This window comes from Pelodiscus sinensis, chromosome 8, assembly GCF_052426305.1.
Source record: "Pelodiscus sinensis isolate ZL-2025 chromosome 8, ASM5242630v1, whole genome shotgun sequence".
Classification (NCBI taxonomy): Eukaryota; Metazoa; Chordata; order Testudines; family Trionychidae; genus Pelodiscus; species Pelodiscus sinensis.
The window spans coordinates 44,656,532-44,677,394 of record NC_143059.1 but is presented as its reverse complement, the minus strand read 5'-3'; the positions used below and the strand labels follow the sequence as shown (position 1 = coordinate 44,677,394).

Here is a 20,863-nt window from a genome sequence, read left to right as displayed (position 1 = left end):
AAGCCTTTTTCAACAGATCCTATACTCCTCAAAAAATGAAGTTTAAGATCTTTAGAAAAATGATCTTTAGAAAAAGGCTTTTCTTTTCGAAAGAACCATTTCTAGATTGCAGTTTTCAAAAGAGGGATGTAGTCTAGACATAGCCTATCTCACTCACTCTCAGTTGCTTTGTATTCATTAGAGAAGATAAGGTCAATGGACCTTGCACTTGGAGTAGAAAGTGCTGAGGTTTGTAATGCTTTCTAGTTCATATCCGTGTCTTACTAAGGGGTTTATCCCACTGTGCATTCATAGTATTAGGATGTGACTCACTTTTGATTAGTTAGATAACTGTACAATGGTTATGGGCTATCGGAGAAGGTAGAGCTGGGGGAGGCAAGCCTCTGGCCTAACCCCTAGACATGACCCTTTTGCTGAGGCCCTGTCTGCATGGGAACCAAGCCCTCCCCATTCCACCACCATGGGGAGGTTGGGCAACACGCTGCGCGTGCCCCACCACCACTCCAGAGACTGCATGCCCCAGTCTCTCCGGCCTCAGGAAGGGCAGCATGCATCCTGAGCCTCCTCAGCCCCAAAGCACAGGGAGTGGGGAGGTTGTGCAACCCCAGCCGCCCAAATCCCGGAGTACAGGGAGGGGAAACGGTGAGGATCTCCAGCTTCCCTGGCCTTGGAGCATGGAGAGGGCAGGTGGCATGAATGCCTACAGTAGGTGCCTACAGAATGCCTACAGTAGGTGCCTAGGATACCAGATGCCCATGACAATGGTCTTTCCTTATCCTGTATATTTCTGATTCAGCTAGACATCATCTCTATATCGTGACAGACTACAGAAGGATATATTTCTCACCTCATAACTTATTGTATGCTAGGGATATATTTCCTAATACCCAACACAATGAGGTATTCCCTATCTTGCTATTTCACAGCTAGATGATCTAGACAATTCAAGCAGAGTAAGCTTCCACAGCAGGGAAGCACATTTCTTCTTGGCACTGTCTTTAGCCAGGCAAGTGCTTTAACCAAGTAACTGCTAGCTGTGGTGTCTGTCATAGTTCATCATTTAGGCAGACTACAGGTTGAACCTCTCTAGTCTGGAACTGTCTGGTCTGGCAACATCTGTGATCCAGCATGATTTTAGTTAGCAGGATGCCCACTTACCATGGGTATGGCTAAGTTTGCCATGGTCCCATAAAGTCTGTGTACAGTCATCAGTCCTGGCTTCTTGGTATTCTGTGCTGTTATTTAGCTCTATTTAAATGTCTGATAAGAACCCAGTAAAAAGTGGATGTGTTGGTAATGCTGCTAGATATTACTGACCACCTGTGGTTTGGCAAATTCTCTAGTTTGGCACTGATCAAGTCCCAAGGATGCTGGACTAGAGAGGTTCAACCTGTAGTAAGCAGCAGAAATGTGTCTATGGGCTAAAAACAACTTGGACAAGTGAAAATAACCATTCTTCAAAAATATGGCATCTGTTCCATTTTTAGAAGTGCCAGCAAAAAAGTGCACAACTGATTTTAGGAATATGCCAGACTTCTGAGCTAAATATTTACTCTGAGCGAAAGATCAATTCTGCTCTCAGTTATACATGTGCAATGCTATACTCTGTATAAACAAACTATGTGGCACAAAGAAGTGTCAATGTGCCTCACAGCTAGAGTGCCATGCAATAACTTGCTGTGAACTCTTCATTAGAGTTGCGCAGAAGTAAACTTAGTATTTTGTGTCTCATTTCACAATGAAAAGGAAGTGACAAACTGAAGATTTGGTATTTAATAGGAAAACTTGGTTTCGTGTATTCTTCTGGTAAAAGGCTTTTAAATATCAATCAAAATCAGGCATACTATTTGGATAGGGTAAATAGTATAATCCTTTTGAACTACCTGAATTCATTTTTACCTAACAAATTAGAAAGGGTGTGTGTATGTGGGGAGGAGATTATCTATAGTGGAGGAAGCTGAAGGAAGTTTGGTTTGGGCTTTTTGCCCCTGCCAACTTCATATTATAGCAGCCTGGAGTCTACTGTAACTTTTGGCAGCTATACGTAGTTCCCAGAGATCTGCTAGCTAGGATCCCTGGCTTGCACTGGGGCCTGCAGGGAGGGAGGTGCAGGAGCTACCTATGACTGCTTTATGGCCATTACATTGTGTTTCTAACTGGTAGTTATGACCAGCCCCTACTCACATTGTGAGTACTCAGGTGGCACAAAGGAAGCAGAGTGGGCTGAAGAATCTGGCCCATGATATTTAGAGTATTTGAAATAAATGGAAAATTCAGTTTCATATATAAAATGTTTTCTGCCTTATATAAAGTATAAAATAAAGTATTTTAATTTTGTGACAAATTTATCCTGTGCTTCTTCAAAATTTTCAATGCAACTTTTTTATTTTCATTATCTAACATCATTTACTGAACTCTGGTGAACTGATTTACAGTCTGATCAAAAAATGTCTGTACAAATTCCTTATAGTTTTCTTTGTCCAAGTTATGATTTTTCATTGTAATGTCACATTTTTTCTTTTGAAAGATGTGACTGAAACCATGGTTAATCTTTTAGAATTCCTATTAGTTGACATTCCTAATTTGCCTTTGCTTCTTCACATTTACTATATTTTATTATGCAGGGTTTCAAATTTCTGATTGATTTATAATCAAGGTTTGTGAGAATTATGTCAAATTTAGATAGTTCTGTTTCTCATTTATTTCTTTAGTATCTGAAAAAATACTGGAATTAAATGCGGAAAAAATAAGTAGGAAATTAGCTTTCTTCTAAAGAAATAATATATTTGCAATGCTAATATTTAATTTCTTAATTTTTACAAAGAATTCTTATTGATGTAAAATATTTACAACAGGATTCCCAGGAAACAGGACTGGCAGTGGTCCTTAGTGAACAGGGAAGTGGAATGGGAGTTGGGAGAGCTAGATTCAATTCTCAGCTTTGCCTGGAATCATATCTGTTGTATGATCTTGGACAAGTCATCTCATCTCTCTGTCTCCTTTTCCCTTTCTTTCTCTTTTATGTCTTGGTTATTTAGAATCTAAACTCCTTTGGGTAGAGATTGTCTCTGACATTGACCCTAACCGCCACAATGGAGCACCATCTCAGTTGGGGAATATAGGAACTGCTTTAATACAATTAATAATACAAGTTGCACCTCTCAAATCTGGGATTCTCTCGTCTATCTGTAGCCTGGTATAACAACGGATGTTCCTGGATGAGAGAGCTCTGGGACAGGAGGGCCAGTAGCTGGGAGCCCAGTGCAACCCTGCCAGTCTACTAGCAGCTGGGCTGCAACCGGCTGGGAGGAGAGTGACTGGGGCTGTCTGCTGCTCAGCAGTGTGGCCCGGACCACAGCAGCCCAAAAGGGGAAGTCTGGCTGGGCTGTGTCAGCCTGGGAGGCTGCGGGGTTACAGCAGCCTGGGCAGCAGCAGCAACAGAATGATTGGGGCTGCCTGCCATCCAGCATTGGGGCCGGGGCTGTGGCCGCGGCATCCCAGGAGGGGAAGCCAGACACGGCAGCCCAGCAGAATCAGTGCCGCTCGGGCCACATGTTTCATGGAAGTGGGGCTGGGGCTACGGCAACCTGATGGGACAACCTGCCATTTGGCAGTGGGCCTGGAGCTGCCTGGCTGGCCAGCAACAGAGCTGAGTCTGGGGCTGGCCTGCAGACAGCCCAGCCATGCTGAAGGAGCTGACAGTGGGGAGGGTCAGCAGGCTGAAGGGCTGGTATCAGGGGACCGCTCCTTGTCCAGCAAATTCCCTCATCCAGGACTGGTCAAGTCCTGAGGGTGCTGGACAAGAGAGGTCCAACCTGTAATCCTAATTGAACAGATTTTGCATACAATAAAAGTATCCCATTTACCTCGTGACCTGGAAGCAAGCTCCAGATATTGTTAAACACTTCTTCTCCTTCATATACCGCTCTCTGAGCTAACTTGAATGCATCTAGATAGTTACTATGCTTTTCTTCTTCATCTTCCATATGTGTTGCAATTGTTCTATAAAAAGCAACATGGAGTTATACAACAGTATTAGTAGAAAAGATTATTTTTTGTAAAATGCTATACATATTCAAAATGCTCAATGAACAACTAACTTTCATTGTTTGTGTATGTGAGACTCAGATACAAAATGTAAATATTTAAACATTTATTTTTTAAAGGCTTGTTTCTTGGACCTGTCCAGCAACATAAAGGGGACATAAAGCTGCCCTAAATGGACAGCTGGAGAGCCTTCTGCCAGAAGGTATACCCCAGTGGCATAAGGCTGACATAGCTGGCTTTATGCTACCCGTTTTTCCACTCTCTGAATATGGGGTGTCCTGGTGAAAGCTAGAAGTTGGAGCACACTGTGCTCTGGAATCTCTGGCCATAACAAAAGTCACTTGGGAACTGTTCACGAGACATAAAATAATAGAATCCCGTGGCTACTTTAACTTATGATAAGGGCTGGATCTGCAATCAAATTGACCCTAGAACAGAAAGGGAGATAGAAGGCGGCTTAGAATCCTTGTTTCTTTATTCTGACCTCAAAGGTAATGCAGATAATCATAAATCATGTGAGAATAGCTATTACATGCATAGGAACAATAATTCCTGATTTTACAGATAACTTGTTGATATATTCCATCAAGGATGATTATGAGAATCCAAAATCGATATGAACATAGGTAGTATTATGAACTCTCGTGTAAATTTCTCCAGACAACTGAACTCTAATTCTAAATCAGACACCTGATTAATTTTTTAACTATGGTATAATAAACATTTCCAGCAAATTTGTAAGTTTACCTGTGAATATTTGCACGTTCGAGCAGGATTTCAGCACTGTGATCTTTATAGCCATAGAGAAGGAAGTTCTCCTCAATTTGAATTAATTCGTCATATGATTCCTGTAGCATACTTGATAACTGAGAGGACACAGTACTAACCTTCATGAAATCTTGGACATATTTTATTTGAATAAGCGTTTTCCTATGGAGAATAATAGAGTGCACACTATAGCATGCGGTAAAAACTCTGAGAAACTGCCCAAGTACTAATTTTTGTCCAAAAACTGCTGTATTTTTTTTTCTTTCTATTTCCTTTTCCATTGTAATGTTTGTGATGGATCTGGAGGATGAACCTTTCTATAAACTTACTATACTCTAACAATTAGATATGGTTTTAAATAGAATACACAAAGCCTTGTTTTTCAGAAATAATATTTCAACACCATCTGAGTAATGCCATGGTGCCAGTTATTAGATGCATATTTATTTCAGACCTTTACCCAAGTTTAAGTATCCATTTAAAAGGGAGCTAAACTGAGAAGTCCATAATCAGCTAAACTAAAAACTAATGTACTGATACTGTAATCATAAGAAAAATGAGACAACTACACACAAATAGTAAAATGAAAACACACAGCCCTTAGTCTGATGTATGTATGTATAGTTCTAGTTAGGAACTATATAAAAATAATGCATTGTTGAGAAGAGGTGGGAATGCAAATTTTGTTAGAACCATGTTAGTGTTATAAACAAAGCAGTAATATGCCCAATCATATGCAGCCATAATTAACACATGTGAACAGGGGGAAAAAAAGTTTATCTGGGTTAGTAGAACAGCAGATCTCTCTGTGTAAGCCAAGTTTTTCAGTGTAAGCAGTGAGGCTATATTACCGTATTTTCGGGCGTATAAGGCGACTGGGCGTATAAGACGACCCCCTAATTTTCTAGTTAAAAGATACGGCGAGTATAAGACGAAAACCTATAAGACTACCCCCCCTTAAGAGGCCAACCGGCAGTGCCCCAACGCCCCTCCGCCTCCCCGGCTTTGCTCCTGGTGTCCCTGGTCTGCTGGAGACGGTCCCCAGCAGACCAGGGGCACCGGGAGCAAAGCCGAAGCGGCGGCGGGGTGCCGCGCTTCTGAGGCTTTGCTCTGGCAAAGCCTCAGAGGCGCGGGACCCCGCCACGGCTGCGGCTTTGCTCCCAGTGTCCCTGGTCTGCTGGAGATGGTCCCCAGCAGACCAGAGGCACCGGGAGCAAAGCCGCAGCAGCGGTGGGGTCCCGCACCTCTGAGCCTTTGCCAGAGCAAAGCCTCAGAAGCGCGGCACCCCGCCGCTGCTTCGGCTTTGCTCCCGGTGCCTCTGGTCTGCTGGGGACCGTCTCCAGCAGACCAGGGACACCGGGAGCAAAGCCTCTGAGGACGCCGGCAGCGGGTCAGCCGCGGTGCGTCTGGGCTGCCCCGCTGCCGGCTTCCCCCGCGGCTTCACAAAGCCGCGGGAGGGGCTCGGGCAGTGGGACAGCCCAGGCGCGCCTGGGCTGCCCGAGCCCCTCCGCGGCTTTGCAAAGCCTCGGGGGAAGCTGGCAGAGGAGCATCACAGGCGCGCCTGGGCTGCCCCGCTGCCGGAGCCCCTCCGCGTCTTTGCTCCGCGTCTTTCTGGTCTGCAGACCAGGGAGACGCGGAGCAGCTTTTCTCGCCCCGGAGTACACAGGCGGCGGGACCACGAGGTCCCGCAGTCTGTGTCCTCCGGGGCGAGAAAAGCCCCGTTCGTACCTACAAGTCGGGGACTGCCTGTATACCTGGCGTATAAGATGACCCCCGATTTTTGGGGGATGTTTTTTAGCATAAAAAGTCGTCTTATACGCCGGAAAATACGGTAATACAAAATCCAATTTCATCTTGGCCATATCAGTACAGCATAGCTAAGAAAAAGGAAATCCAGTGTACGAATGATACATTAGTACATTTAAAGTGCAATTTTTCCAGTTTGATAGAACTGGGATTATAGGCATGCAGGATCATTGCCCCAGCTGTTAAAAAATCTCAGACTTTGGAAGGGGAAGGGATAGTTAGCAATAGTATATGTGGAGGAGTCTGCATGGCTTTCTCTGGCTTGACATGAGTCCTGCTAAGAAGCTGGGCCATTAAGTCTGATTCTAGCAAGCATGCAGGCGAGCCTCAGGCTGAAGCAAATATGTGGAAATACAGCCTTTTCTCCTCAGTCATTGGGTAAAGACTTGACTATAAACTGCCAAGCATGATCAAAATTTCCAGAATTATTATGATGTGGCTTATAGAAATAGGGAGGGACACAATGGGCACACCCTGTATTTTATGAAAGTGCTAACTGCAAAAGGGGTAAACAATCTAAGATAATGGGGTAAATTAAAGATTGAACAAATAATGTTAAGTAAAGTGAGTAGCGTATCTAAGGGTGTTGGAATAAAGAAGTGTGTATGGCTGGAACACCACATGGCAACAAAGTGTGAAGTGAGTCTTGCTTGTATAAAGGATGCTTTAGCACACATGTGCTTTGGGAGGGAGGAACAGAATGGACCCACAAATTCTATTCACATAACCATAAGTTTTGGGGCCTGTTCATCCACATCACACAGTCTAGGATGTCTCATCGCAAGGGAAGGAACGAGATCATGACCTCCTGTCCGGGGATTGTTGGGGATCGAGGATGAACTATAAGTGAATTTGCACTGCCACTTTTCACAAAGCAATTGTGATAGTCTTACCATGAAATACAATTCATTACTCAAGAAAAAAAAAATTGCCATCTGGCATCTGAGCCTTTTAGGTGCATATGTTTCACATTTTCTAGCTTTCCTCTGCAACTGTGAGGACTACAAATACAATTTTTAAAAAAGGTGAAAGCAGACATTGTGATGCAGACTCTTGTTTCTAGAGAGGCTTTAAGAAAAATAATGCAAATCTTATAATAAAAATCACTAAAGGTGGCAAGACTGGAGTAAGGGAAATGGACAATAGAACCTGGGTCTCACCATACAATATTCTTTCTTTACCACAACTGGTTATAATTTCGGCAGCCATGGGGAGGGGTTAGGAGGGGAAGCTGGAGGGGGAGCAGCTGGCGTGGGAGCAGCCACCAGGCAGTCAACGACTGTGAGGAAGGCTGTGCAGATGAATCAGCCCTGCTTCAGCAGCTCTCACCAGGTGCTGCAACGCAGCTGGGGGTTTTGCAGCCTCCAGGGGCTGTGCGCCCTGGATTGGCGCTCTACGTGCACCCATGTGCACAAGCTGCTGCGCGATCCCCAGACTGAAAAGGTTGAGTGAGGAGCATGCAGCAGCCCCTGGCTACTCGCTGCCTCCACCCATATGTGTCTAGGGAAAGAAATGGCACTCTCCTAAGGGGCCTTTCCTGGCTTTGGATAATGCCCAGGAGACATCCTGGGAGGGGGATACCAGCTGCAGGGCGAGCATGGCCTTCTGGTTAGCAGGCATGGAGTTGGTGCTGGCCTTGTCCGTCTCCTTCTCCTTCTCCTCCTCCACACTGGTTCTACCCCCTGGGAAGGTGATAACGGGCATCTCCAGCTCAGAGTCCACAATGAAGAAGCAGGGATGGGACTGCCCCCCCGCCCCAGGATGCGATGGAGCTGCCCATAGTAGGGGCAGGACCTGAGCTCCCAGGCCTTCCTGTAGGCCTGGTTCAGTTCTTTGACTTCTATGTGTACCTGCTCCTGGGTATGCATGTGGCCCAGGCTTTTGGCCGTTCAGACATAAATGTCTGCATTCCTGTGTCTGCTGCGGAGATCCCACTGGTTTTCTTCCTCACCCCAGATCTCAAGAAGACCCAGGATCTCTGCACCAAATGAGGATGGTGTTCCCCTCTTTTGGCCCCGGGCAGGGTCCTGGCAGCTTCCTGAGGCAGTGCTGGCAGCTGTGGGAGGCTTGGCTGGAGCAGTGGGCTTGGCCAGAGCAGCAGGGAAGGCTCTGCAGAGTCCTGCTGTGTGGCATGATGCAAGCAGGGCCTGCTTCGTGCCACAAGCTCTTTCTCTTTTGCCTGCAGCTTTAAAGGCTATAGAGTTCTGATGAGTGTGGACGGAGTGGCCAGGAGGACACCTGTGGGATTTTCCAGAGGCCACTAATTTCGAAATAACTCTAGCTGCCTTGTCTGCACATGCCCTATTCTGAAATAGCTATTTTGGAATAGGTGTTATTCCTTGTAGAATGAGGGTTATAGAATCCAGAATAAGATGCCTGTTATTTCAAAATTATTTTGAAATAGTGGGCTTGCTGTGTAGAGCTTGCATATTTATTTTGGAATAACATTCATTATTCTGGAATAACGCTGCTGTGTAGACATGCCCTTAGAGTCTAACAAATACACACACACACGTGCACACACACTCACGCACATGCACACATATAGTATTATGAGCTTTTGTGGGCAAAACCCACAGTGGGTTTTGCCCACGAAGGCTCGTGATATAAATATATATAGTGTATTTATTTGTTAGTCTCTAAGGTGCAACAGAACTACTCATTTTTAAAGTTACAAACTAACATGTCTACCCCTCTAAGACATATATAGCTAATATTATACTCCCCCCCCCCAAAGCAAATACTACAAACACACGCATTACTATATCTTTATCAAATGTTACCTGGCTTCAAGGGATGTAATTATAAAACCCAGTTCAGACTTTCTGTTAGGTCTTTCTTCTAATGTAGATCTGAACACCTTCACAGTTTTTTGCAAAATGTTACGTGCCTGCAAATAACAGTATAATTTATGTAACTGTCTTTTTATATGTCTATATATGTTAACCATTATTTTAGAACACACAATTGTAAAGAAAATCTTTTGTTATATTTTCCTCATATTCTCCAAGATGATCAAGCTTAACATGATTAGAGGTGCCAAAATGTAGCACTTCACAACTTGAGAAAAACTATTATGGAACAATTTGAAGAACTGCTCAATTTTTAAGCAGTTAGCATGTAACTGAGCATGTAGAGGTATCAGGGCGACTTGTAAAAGAAAATATTTTTTCCTGTTTCCCATGAATAACAAAAAAACAAAACCAACAATAGTATTTAAAACACTATCTCCTAAATGTTAATGTCTGGAAGCTGTTGACTCAAAGGTCAAATTATTTCTGCTTAGCATTTAACTTCATGAAATACATGGTAAATAGTAAATGGATTTTAAAAAGTACTTAAGTACTGTATGAATTGCAATACATGTCTTCCTGAATTTTTTAAAAAAAGCAACACAAGAGAAAGCACCTTTTGAGATTTAGGAGTATAGCTTCCATTTCGCTAGATGAACTTCTATTTTTGGTAATGTAAACAGACATATGCATCATAGGCTACGTCTACACTACAAGTTTTGCTGGAAGAGGCAATGCAAATGAAGCGCGGATTAGCGTTTTCTCACGCTTCATTTGCATACTCTCTTCCGACCTGTTTTTGTGCTAGGGGTTTTTGTACAAAAATAAGCAGTGTGAACATTTCCTTTTTGCGCAAAAAGGAAACTTCTACACTGCTTGTTTTTGTGCAAAAACGCCTAGCACAAAAACAGGTCGGAAGAGAGTATGCAAATGAAGTGCGAGAAAACGCTAATCCGCGCTTCATTTGCATTGCCTCTTCCAGCAAAACTTGTAGTGTAGATGTAGCCATATAGAAAAGAATATAGCCAGCTGAAATTGCAATTGCAACTTACAATATAGATGCATACAAATCATTTTGTCAAACTGTAACTCACTGGTGTTGTTTATAATTCTGACATAAATGTAAAACACCTTTCTTCAATATAACCTTCTCCTCCTTATATGATTTCTATCCCACTGCAAAGGCTTTCTAAGTATGAAAACTAAATAATCGGGAATAAGTTATATACACTAATTTAGTTGGAAAGATAGACTATTTCCAGTGCACAAACAGTGAGCTTATCTTCTGCTAAAACCACTAAACATTGCTTGTCTGCTTCTGCCAGGAAATTAGTAAAAAGAGACAAACTGGAAGTGTGAAATGTGTATCAGTGTATATATACAAAGCAGTTGAATACCCCGCTGGCTTTTATCAGCTGAGCTGGGCTCAACAAGCTTGAGCTATGGGGCTAGTTAAATGCAGTGCAGATATTCAGGCTCAGGCTGTAGCCAAGCCTGAACACATACACTGAAATGAAACAGTGCCATAGCCCAACCCCTGTAAGCCTGAGTCTGATGGGGCCAGCCAAAAGTGTTAAAAGGTACTTTAAACATACCCTCAGGGAACAGCAACTATATATGCACTAAATTTTATTATATTAATTAAATAAGTCATAAGGCTACATAATACAATTTAAAAATATAAATTATAGCTGCATATTGTACTGGGAAAGGGAACAATATTTATTTTATTTTCTTACCTCTCTCTCTTTCCCTTCCTTATCTTCATCTAGAATTGCCTGTGTGAGACTCAGAGTACTATTGTACCAAAACTGTTCATTTCCTCCTATTAATTGTGCCTTCTCTAGAAGTGCCTTAGCTTGCCCATGATTCTTTTCCAGATTAGCCAATACAGCAAGAAGGTACAAACATCTTGAGGCAGCATGTATGTCATTCATTTCCTAGGGGGGAAAAAAGATATTTCAGGTATATTTTAAAGCAGAGATTTCACCCTCTCCCATTAACTGAGATAGTACTGAAGCACAAAATCAGTGACAATTCTGTGCATGTGTCTGGCAGAATTTGCTCTTTAGCATTCATAGAATCATAGAACTGGAAGAGACCTCAGAAGGTCATCAAGTCCAGCCCCCTGTTCTAGGCAGGACCAATTCCAACTAAATCAACCCAGCCAGGGCTTTGTCAAGCCGAGACTTAAACACCTCTAGGGATGGAGAGTCCACTACTTCCCTAGGTAACCCATTCCAGTGCTTCACCACCCTCCTAGTGAAATAGTTTTTCCTAATATCCAGCCTGGACCTCTCCCACCACAACTTGAGACCATTGCTCCTTGTTCTGCCATCTGTCACTACTGAGAACAGCCTCTCTCCATCCTCTTTGGAACCTCCCTTCAGGAAGTTGAAGGCTGCTATCAAATCCCCCCTCACTCTTCGCTTCTGCAGACTAAACAGACCCAAGTCCCTCAGCCTCTCCTCATAAGTCATATGCTCCAGCCCCCTAATCATTTTGGTTGCCCTCCGCTGGACCCTCTCCAATGCGTCCACATCCTTTTTGTAGTGGGGGGCCCAGAACTGGACACAATACTCCAGATGCGGCCTCACCAAAGCCGAATAAAGGGGAATCATGACATCTCTGGATCTGCTGGCAATGCTCCTCTTAATGCAACCTAATATGCCATTAGCCTTCTTGGCTACAAGGGCACACTGTTGACTCATATCTAGCTTCTCATCCACTGTAACCCCCAGGTCCTTTTCTGCAGAACTACAACTTAACCGGTTGGTCCCCAGCTTGTAACTATGCTTGGGATTCTTCCATCCCAAGTGCAGGACTCTACACTTGTCCTTGTTGAACCTCATCAGATTTCTTGTGGCCAAATCCTCCAATTTCTCTAAGTCACTCTGTACCCTATCTCTGCCCTTAAGCGTATCTACCTCTCCCCCCAGCTTAGTCATCCGCAAACTTGCTGAGGGTGCAATCCATCCCCTCATCCAGATCATTAATAAAGATATTGAACAAAACCGGTCCTAGAACCGAACCTTGGGGCACTCTGCTAGAAACCGACCGCCATCCTGACATCGAGCCATTGATCACAACCCGCTGGGCCCGGCCTTCTAGCCATCTTTCTAGCCATCTTACCGTCCATTTATCCAATCCACAATCCCTTAACTTGCTGGCAAGACTATTGTGGGAGACCGTATCAAAAGCCTTGCTAAAGTCAAGGTATATAACATCCACTGACCTCCCCATGTCCACCGAGCCAGTTACCTCATCATAGAAGCTAATCAGATTGGTCAGGCACGACTTGCCCTTTGTGAATCCATGCTGACTATTCCTAATCACTTTCCTCTCATCCAAGTGCCTCAATATGGATTCCTTAAGAATCCCTTCCATGATTTTTCCAGGAACCGAGGTAAGACTGACCGGCCTATAGTTCCCTGGATCATCCTTCTTCCCTTTTTTGAAGATGGGCAATACATTTGCCTTTTTCCAGTCATCTCGTTCCACGAGAAGTAACGGTAGTTCGAATTAGAAATCCTAATTCGAACTACCTACTCCGTGCCGCGTGTAGCCGCGGGCACAGAGTCCGCACTAACGGGGATTTAAAAACGGCAGCGCCCGGCAAGATGCAAATGAAGCCCAGGATATTTAAATCCCGGGCTTCATTTGCAACTTCGATTGCCTACATTAGCCACTCTAGTTCGAACTAGGGTGGCAGTGTAGACATACCCTGAGGTAGTATCTGAGGCAGGAGAAATGTGATCACAGAGAAACATTTCAGTGGGCCAGATTTTCAGCTGGCCTTGGTCAGCTCAATAAAGCCCAACTGACTTAGATGAGTTATGAAATGGATACTTCACAGTATAAAATTTGTTATATCATTTTTTTTCCATTTAGTGAATTTTGTTCCATGCCTAATACTAATTCATGCTGTGGCAGAGCTCTGACATTGCCTCAGGGGTCCTGTGCTTCTAGGCAGTTAGTCTTTGCCTTAGAGGCTTGCTGTGATCCTCAACACAGCCTCTCTCCCTTTTCAAAGGGTCACAGTCTATTGAGCCACCTACACCATAGGTCAGTCAACGGATTTGGGGTGAAACCTCAAAGTGAAACCCCTCCTTAGTTCCAATCTTCCCTCTTGTCTCAATAGTGGTGTGGAGCGGGTTGGGGGGAATTCGGGCTCACCCTCTGCTCCAAGTTCTGGCTCAGGTACACTAATGGCAGTGGCAACTGGTAGTGTTTCCTCCACCATCAGGGCTGCAGTCCTTCCATGAGCCACTTCCCCAAACAACCCCTCTCATCACCTTCCTCCTGGTACCTGAAAAGAGCACCTTCCTCCTGGTACCTGTGAAAGAGCACATTATTCTGCTCTTCCAGAGCATGCTTCCTCACTCCCAGTCCTTGGCTTCCTTTCTGAAGGGAAGCCTTAAAAACTAGCCCCAAAAGGTGGGTGCAGATGTTCTGATTAGACAGTCTCTGTCCAACTTCTGGCAAGCTGTTAATTGTCTCTAGGATCCTCCTGATTGCTCTGCACCAGCCCCTACCTTTGTCATTCAAGGAATAGAAAACTATTTATCCAGTGACCACTATATTTACCTTCTATCAAACTACTGTAGCCAAATGGCCTGGGTCTGTCACATATCCCTCCCTCCTGCTCAACAACAAGGGTTTGGCACCTTGGGATGTCAGATTGCATACGTGATAAATCATCAGCATTGCCATGGTGGCTCCCCACTCTGTTGCACACAGAACTGGAAAGGCTGGAGGAATAAAAACCATCTGGTCATCTTTGAGTTCTTCTCCTTGGTCCACTGCATCATTGGAGAGGGACATGGTCCATCATGAGGACAAATCTGTGCTGAGCAAATAGTACTGCACTGCTTCCATGGCCCATTTAATGGCAAGACACTCTCTCATCCACTGTGTATATTTGTTCCCGAATGCCCTTTGCCATGTCAGACCATCTAACCGGATCAGGATCATGGGCCTTCACTAAATACATTAGGGGACTTGCCTGTGTGGCAAAATGGGGGACGAATTGCAGATAATACTCCCTTAGTCCTAGGAATGCCAAAACTTGCTTCTTGTGTCTCGATTGGGGGTAATGTTGTGGTTTCAGCAGACCTTTTCCCACCATGTAATGAAGATATCTAGCCTCCATGTACCCTATGGTGCATTTGGCAGAGTTCGCCATAAGGCCAGCTCGTTTGAAAATATAGATATTTTCTTCAGGTAGCTTTCCAAGTCTGGAAAATGGATAATCACATCATCCAGGTAGGCACCAGCATAACTGGCATGGGGACATAAGAGCATGTCCATGAGGCACTGAAAAATATCTGGGGCCCCAAAGAGTCCAAAAGGAAGGACCGTATATTGGAAAAGATCCTCTGATGAAGAGAATGCCATTTCCTTCTTCATGTCTTTGGCCACGGGGATCTGCCAGTACCCTGTTGTCAGGTCTAGGGTTGTCAAGTACCACTCATTGCCTAGACGGTCCACTAGTTTGTCTATGCAGAGGATGGGACTGAACTGAACTGGGATATTTCGTTTAGTTGACAGAAATCATTGAAGAACTGTGTGATACCATCAGTTTTGGGCACCAACAATATCAGGATGGACCACTGACTTTGGGAATCTTCAATTATTCCTATCACCAGCCTTTTTTCCACTTCTGCTTTTATTTCTTCCCTTTTGGCTGCTGGTACTTGGTAGGGCTTCATTGTTACTCCTGCCCCAGAGTTTGTGATGATATGCCTCAGACGTCCAACCCACTTTGGTTCTGGACGATCATCTAGGATATCTCCTTCTTCTAGTTAAATCAGGAAATAACTTCACCTCACCTGTACAGCGGGTTTGTTCACTGGGGACAGGTTTCCTCGGACAGTGGTACAGGCCTCCCAAGATTTCCCAGGGTTTCAGAAGGTTGTTATGGTATATTTGCTCTTGTTTCCAGCATCCTGGTTGCTGCACTTTGTAATTTACCTCCCCTATGGGTTCAATTATTTTGTAGGGTCCTTGCAATTTACTATTTACTGTGGACACTGGTACCATTACTTAATCTCCGGGTTGGAACCACCGAACACCAAACTTTGGCTTGATGATTGTAGTAAGCTTGCTGGGCTTCTTGGGAATCCTCTAGATGTTCCCTCACTTGGGAGTGATCCAGAGCATTCGGTTCTTCATTTGTAACACATGCTCGATTACGTTCTTCCCCTCACTAGATTCCTCCTCCCAAATTTCCTTCTGTATGTCCAAGAAACCCCAGGGGTGATGTTCATGAAATAGTTTGAAGGGGGAGAATCCAGTGGATGTCTGGAGAACCTCAAGAAAAGTGAACATGAAGCAAGGTAACAGAGCGTCCCAATCTTTCCCATTTTTGCTTAACATATCTCTTTACCATGGCCTTGAGGGTCTGGTGAATCTTTCTACCAGGACAACAATCTGTAGATGGTAAAGCTAGATATACAGGGCCTGAACATGGAACAGGGAATACAGGTTCATTAGCTTGGACATGAACGGGATCCCCGAGTCTGTTGGGGATTTCTTTTGGTAGCCTTACCCATGCAAGATTGTCATTAATTCTTTGGCAATAGTCTTGAACACTGTTTCATAGAGGGATAACTTCTAGATACCTGGTTGCATAATCTAGGATAATGACCACATACTGGTGGCCTCAGGCCATCTTCTCTAATGATCCCACCAGGTCCATGGACATACATTGAAACAGAACCTCAAAGATCCGCAGGAGTACCAAAGGGGCTCTTAGATGGGGATGAAGGATGTGCAATTGACTTGGAGTACAGGAGGCGGAGTACTGCTGGACATCTTCATGTACCCCCTGGCAGAAGAATCGGCACAAGATTCATATCTGGGTTTTCTTCACCCCCAGATGTCCTCCAAAAAGGTTTAAGAATGCCCTCCAGTGTTTTTGGGGTACTAGGAACTGGTGTACTTCTCGCTTCTGCATGTGTATGACCCGGTATAGGAGGTCCTTCTTGATTATAAAGTACAACCCTGGACCTCGAGCTTTTCCCACTATGGTTACCCCATCAAGGCCACTTCCTTCCTTACATTCTCATACCTGGGGTCTTTTACTTAGTCTTAACCAAATGTCATCCCCCAGGACTTACCAGCCCTAACTCTAAGGGCTCTACTTCTGCCGTCCTGGCTGGCTCTATGGGGTTGGAGTTGGAACTGATTTCTGAACCCTCTGGCGCCTCAGGGTCCTCCCCTTCCATAGCCTGTGTCGGTCCACCTTTATATGCGGCCCTCTGTGCCTGCAGCAAGATTCAGGCATCCAGAGCCTTGGCCTTAACTTCTTTCCTCTTGGTCTTCCTGCCTCTCCCAGGGGCAGGGAATAGCTCCTGGGATACTTCTGCAAACAATGGAGGAGACCATTTTTCTGTGGGGCCTCCCTCAGTTCAGGGAGCTCTCTCCTTCCACCCCTCCAGTGGGGGTAAGCTTCCAAACTCAGGGAAATCTCTTCTGATGAGCATAAGATATGGGAGGTATGGGATCTCTCCTGCTTTCACCCTAGTGATGTTTCCCAGAATTTCTATTTTCACTGATATGATGGGGTAATAGTTAACAGTCCTACAGACACAGATAACCCCATGTACATTTAGCCTGCATTACCTGGCTGGACTTTACTATTTACTTGAGATCAGAATGATAATGCTCCTGGAATCCACAAGCATCATAATTTCTACCCCATCTACTTTTACTGGCCTTGTATAATTACTTGGGATGACTGTAACCCTTGCCAGGTTGAGTAGGAAGCATAGGTCACACCTATCCCCAATATTACACTGTATGGGCTCTTCGAGGTTCTTGGCATTGAGCCACTACGTGGCACAACTTCCCACACTCATAACACCTATAGTTGCTTCTCCTGTTCTGTGGATTAGGAGGTTTAGCTTTGGGGTCCCCTTAACTACTACCGTTCTTGGGTTCCCAGCTGGTTTTTGGCCCCCATCTTCTTCTGCTTAGTGCTCTTCAAGTGTTTGGATACCTGAACTCCTGGAGTTGGTGTAGGTTGCCTGCCCCCCCTACAGGGCCTTCCTTGGGCAGGCGGATCAACTTACTGACCACCAATTGTCTCTCCATCAATGCAATTATTTCATCGTAGGAGTTGCAGAGGCAGCACCTGTGAGTGCAAGCAGCACACGCTGTGCAGAGCTGCCTGGTCCTTGTGCCTAGAGGTCAGACATGGTGGCTGTTTCACGAAGCCAGAGTGGGCAGGCAGTGAGCTTGCCTCAGCCCCTCTGTGCCACTGATTGGGAGCCACCTGAAGTAAACACCACCCAGCTAGAGCCCATACCCCAAGCCCCCTCTGACACCTCAACCCCCCCGCTCTAGGTCAGAACCCCCTCTGACATCCTAAATCCCTTTCATATCCCATAGGATATGTCTACACTACAAAGTTAATTCGAACTAACAGACGTTAGTTTGAATTAACTTTGATAGGCGCTACACATACAAACCGCTAGTTCAAACTTAATTCGAACTAGCGGAGTGCTTAATTAGAACTAGGTAAACCTCATTCTACAAGGACTAATGCCTAGTTCGAATTAACTAGTTCGAATTAAGGGCTGTGTAGCCACTTAATTCGAACTAGTGGGAGGCTAGCCCTCCCCAGCTTGCCCTGGTGGCCACTCTGGGCACCACCAGGGAAACTCGTCTGCCCCCCTCCTGGCCCCGGACCTCTTAAAGGGGCACGGGCTGGCTACGGTGCTCGTGCCAGATGCAAGCATGCCAGCACCCAGCCAGCAGACCCTGCACCTGGCACAGCACGAACCAGCCACCCGCTGCCACCCAGCCCCACCTCTTCCCGGGGCCAGGCTGGCGGCTCCCAGGAGCCTGCTCGGGGCCGCAAGAGGCGGGCGCCCGCCTGGTCTAGTGCAGAGATCATGGACCTCATCCATGACCTCCACACTAGGCACAGGAAAGTGGCCATCGAGGGCAGGATAGCTGCCAGCCTGGCCACCCAGGAGCAGGTTTGCATGAAAATCAAGGTGGTCCAGTGAGACCCCTGACCCTGAGCTTACAATGGCCGTTCTGGGTCAGACCAAAGGTCCATCTAGCCCAGTAGCCTGTCTGCCGACAGCAGCCAACATCTGCTACCCCAGAGGGAATGGATCGAAGACAATGACCAAGCCATTTGACTTGTGCCATCCATCTCTAGCCTTCCAAAACAGAGGCCAGGGACACCATTTCTATCCCCTGGCTAATATCACTCCATGGACCCAGCCTCCATGACTTTATCTAACTTCTCTTTAAACTCTGTTCTAGTTCTAGTCTTCACAGCCTCCTGCAGCAAGGAGTTCCACAGGTTGACTCTTTGCTTTGTGAAGAAGAACTTTCTGTTATTAGTTTGAAGCCTGCTACCCATTCATTTCATTTGGTGTCCTCTAGTCCTTCTATTATGGGAACTAATGAAGAACATTTCTTTATGCACCCTCTCCACACCACTCGTGCTTTTATAGACCTCTATCATATCCCCCCTCAGTCTCCTCTTTTCTAAGCTGAGAAGTCCCAGTCTCTTTAGCCTCTCTTGATATGGGACCTGTTCCAAACCCCTGATCATTTTAATTGCCCTCCCCTCTCCCACCCTCTCTCTTCCCCACACCCACCTCCTTTTCCCAGTCCCACCGAGTTTTGTTCAATAAAGAGAGTTTCTATTTTTGAACACACGTGTCCTTTATTTTGTACATCAGGAAGGGGGGCTAGGGAGGGGTAAGTGGAAGGAGATAAGGGAGGAATGGGGTACGAGTCCCCGATGGGGAGGACTGGGGTGGCTCTGTGGGCTCCTCAGGGTGGAAGCTCTCCTGCACCCCCCCGATTGAACCCCCCCCGGATGGCAGCCTGCAGCAAGTAATGTGCCGAGTGTGGGCATTCAGGGCACTCCAAGCCAGGACTACTTTGCTGTCCCTCATCAAGTTAGACAAGCGAGCGGGGAACCCCTGAGAACTGTCTGTCCGGGGTGGGGGTCGGGTCCCTTTAAGCACAGCCCTCAGCTAGCGTGAGACAGAAACTCTATGCTCTAAATCCTAATCTGATGCCCTGCCGGCACTGCTTCTGGCCATCCTTAACCTTGGTTCAGGATCCACTCAATGTAGAAATGCTAGTTTGAATTAGCAAAATGCTAATTCGAACTAGTTTTTAGGTCTAGATGCACTAGTTCGAATTAGCTTAGTTCGAATTAACTAATTCGAATTAAGTTAGTTCGAATTAATGCTGTAGTGTAGACATACCCATATCCAAACCCTGAGCCCCTTCCCATATCCTCTCCTGGAGCCTGCACCTCAAACCTCTCCTAAACACTAGCCCCCTGTCCCATCCCTGTCCCCAACCCAGACCCATGCTCGCAGCCAGAGCCCTTACCTCCACCCCCACCTCAGCTTCTTGCCCCAGGCAGGAGCCCCTGCCTGTACTCCAAACCTGTCATTCCAAGCCCCACCACAGAACCTACATCTCCTCTTGCATCCTGAAACCCTCATTTCTGGCCCTTTCTGGGAATCTAGGGGAGACCCTGAGCCTCTACTGCCCCCCTCTACAGGGCTGAGTATGGCCCTCGACTGATTTTTTTCTGTGGGTCAATGGCCTATGATAAAAAAAAGTTCCCCACCCTTCAGAGAGTAAGAGTTAAAGTTATTTGGGTGCCATAACACTGAATTTCCATACTTTCAAATGTTTGGTTTTCTTTTAAGTACAAGACCTAGGTTTCTAATGAACACAGAGTTTTTAAAAGTAACTTCAGAATTCTTTTAGGGATTCTGCAGCTTTAAGTATATGATATATACTCTCAGTTTCACAAGGTTTATACGTTTAAACTCAGAGATAATTTTCCAACCTTTGGACAGTGTTTTTGTATTTTGACTACCATTAACATCAGTGACATTTTAATTACACTACACATTTTGCCAAACTGTAATAATAATTTTGTTTTTACAGGTTTGAATTATTTCTTACCTACCTGTGTTGCACTATATGCCTCTGAGAGTAGTAATCTCGCTGGTTGGTACAAGTCTAACTGAATTAGTACATCAGCTTTGTCAATCCACAAGTATGGGAAAGAAAGCCCACTGAGCCCTTTTCTAGTTACTGCATCTAACGCCAAAATCTGAAAACAAATAAATGTTAAATTGCTACATTATTTCAGGAAACTATATTGAATCCAAATTAATTTTGAAAATCCTACTCAAAAGTATACCTCTTAGTTCATTTCTGACTATTTCATAACCTAGAAATTAGAAATTAAACTATAGGGCCATGTCCACACTAGAAAAGTATTTCAAAATTATTAAATTTGACTTAACTCCTGAATTAACAAAATGGAATTAGTATGTCCACACTACAGGGAAGCACTGAAATTAGTCCGAGGCAGGCTGTTAATGTGAATGTGCTACCTTGAAATTAGAGCCCCAGAAAGCACTGGGAATAATTAGTTTGAATTACTC

At 45.1% G+C, this 20,863-nt stretch overlaps 1 protein-coding gene across 7 annotated transcripts in view; it reads right to left on the bottom strand.

The window, feature by feature from the left end:
• Positions 1–20,863, bottom strand: part of CFAP46 (cilia and flagella associated protein 46) — a 211,320-nt gene that overhangs the window by 68,048 nt on the left and 122,409 nt on the right. For all 7 annotated transcript variants that reach the window (XR_012905646.2, XM_075935219.2, XM_075935218.2 and 4 more), the window contains 5 exons: positions 20,380–20,526; positions 11,153–11,353; positions 9,405–9,511; positions 4,795–4,977; positions 3,867–4,002 (listed from right to left, as the gene is read on the bottom strand). Coding sequence is in view for 6 of the 7 variants with exons in the window: in XM_075935219.2 (XP_075791334.2) it covers positions 3,867–4,002; positions 4,795–4,977; positions 9,405–9,511; positions 11,153–11,353; positions 20,380–20,526 (774 nt within the window). In the remaining variant the exon portion in view is untranslated. The remainder of the gene's footprint in view (positions 1–3,866; positions 4,003–4,794; positions 4,978–9,404; positions 9,512–11,152; positions 11,354–20,379; positions 20,527–20,863) is intronic.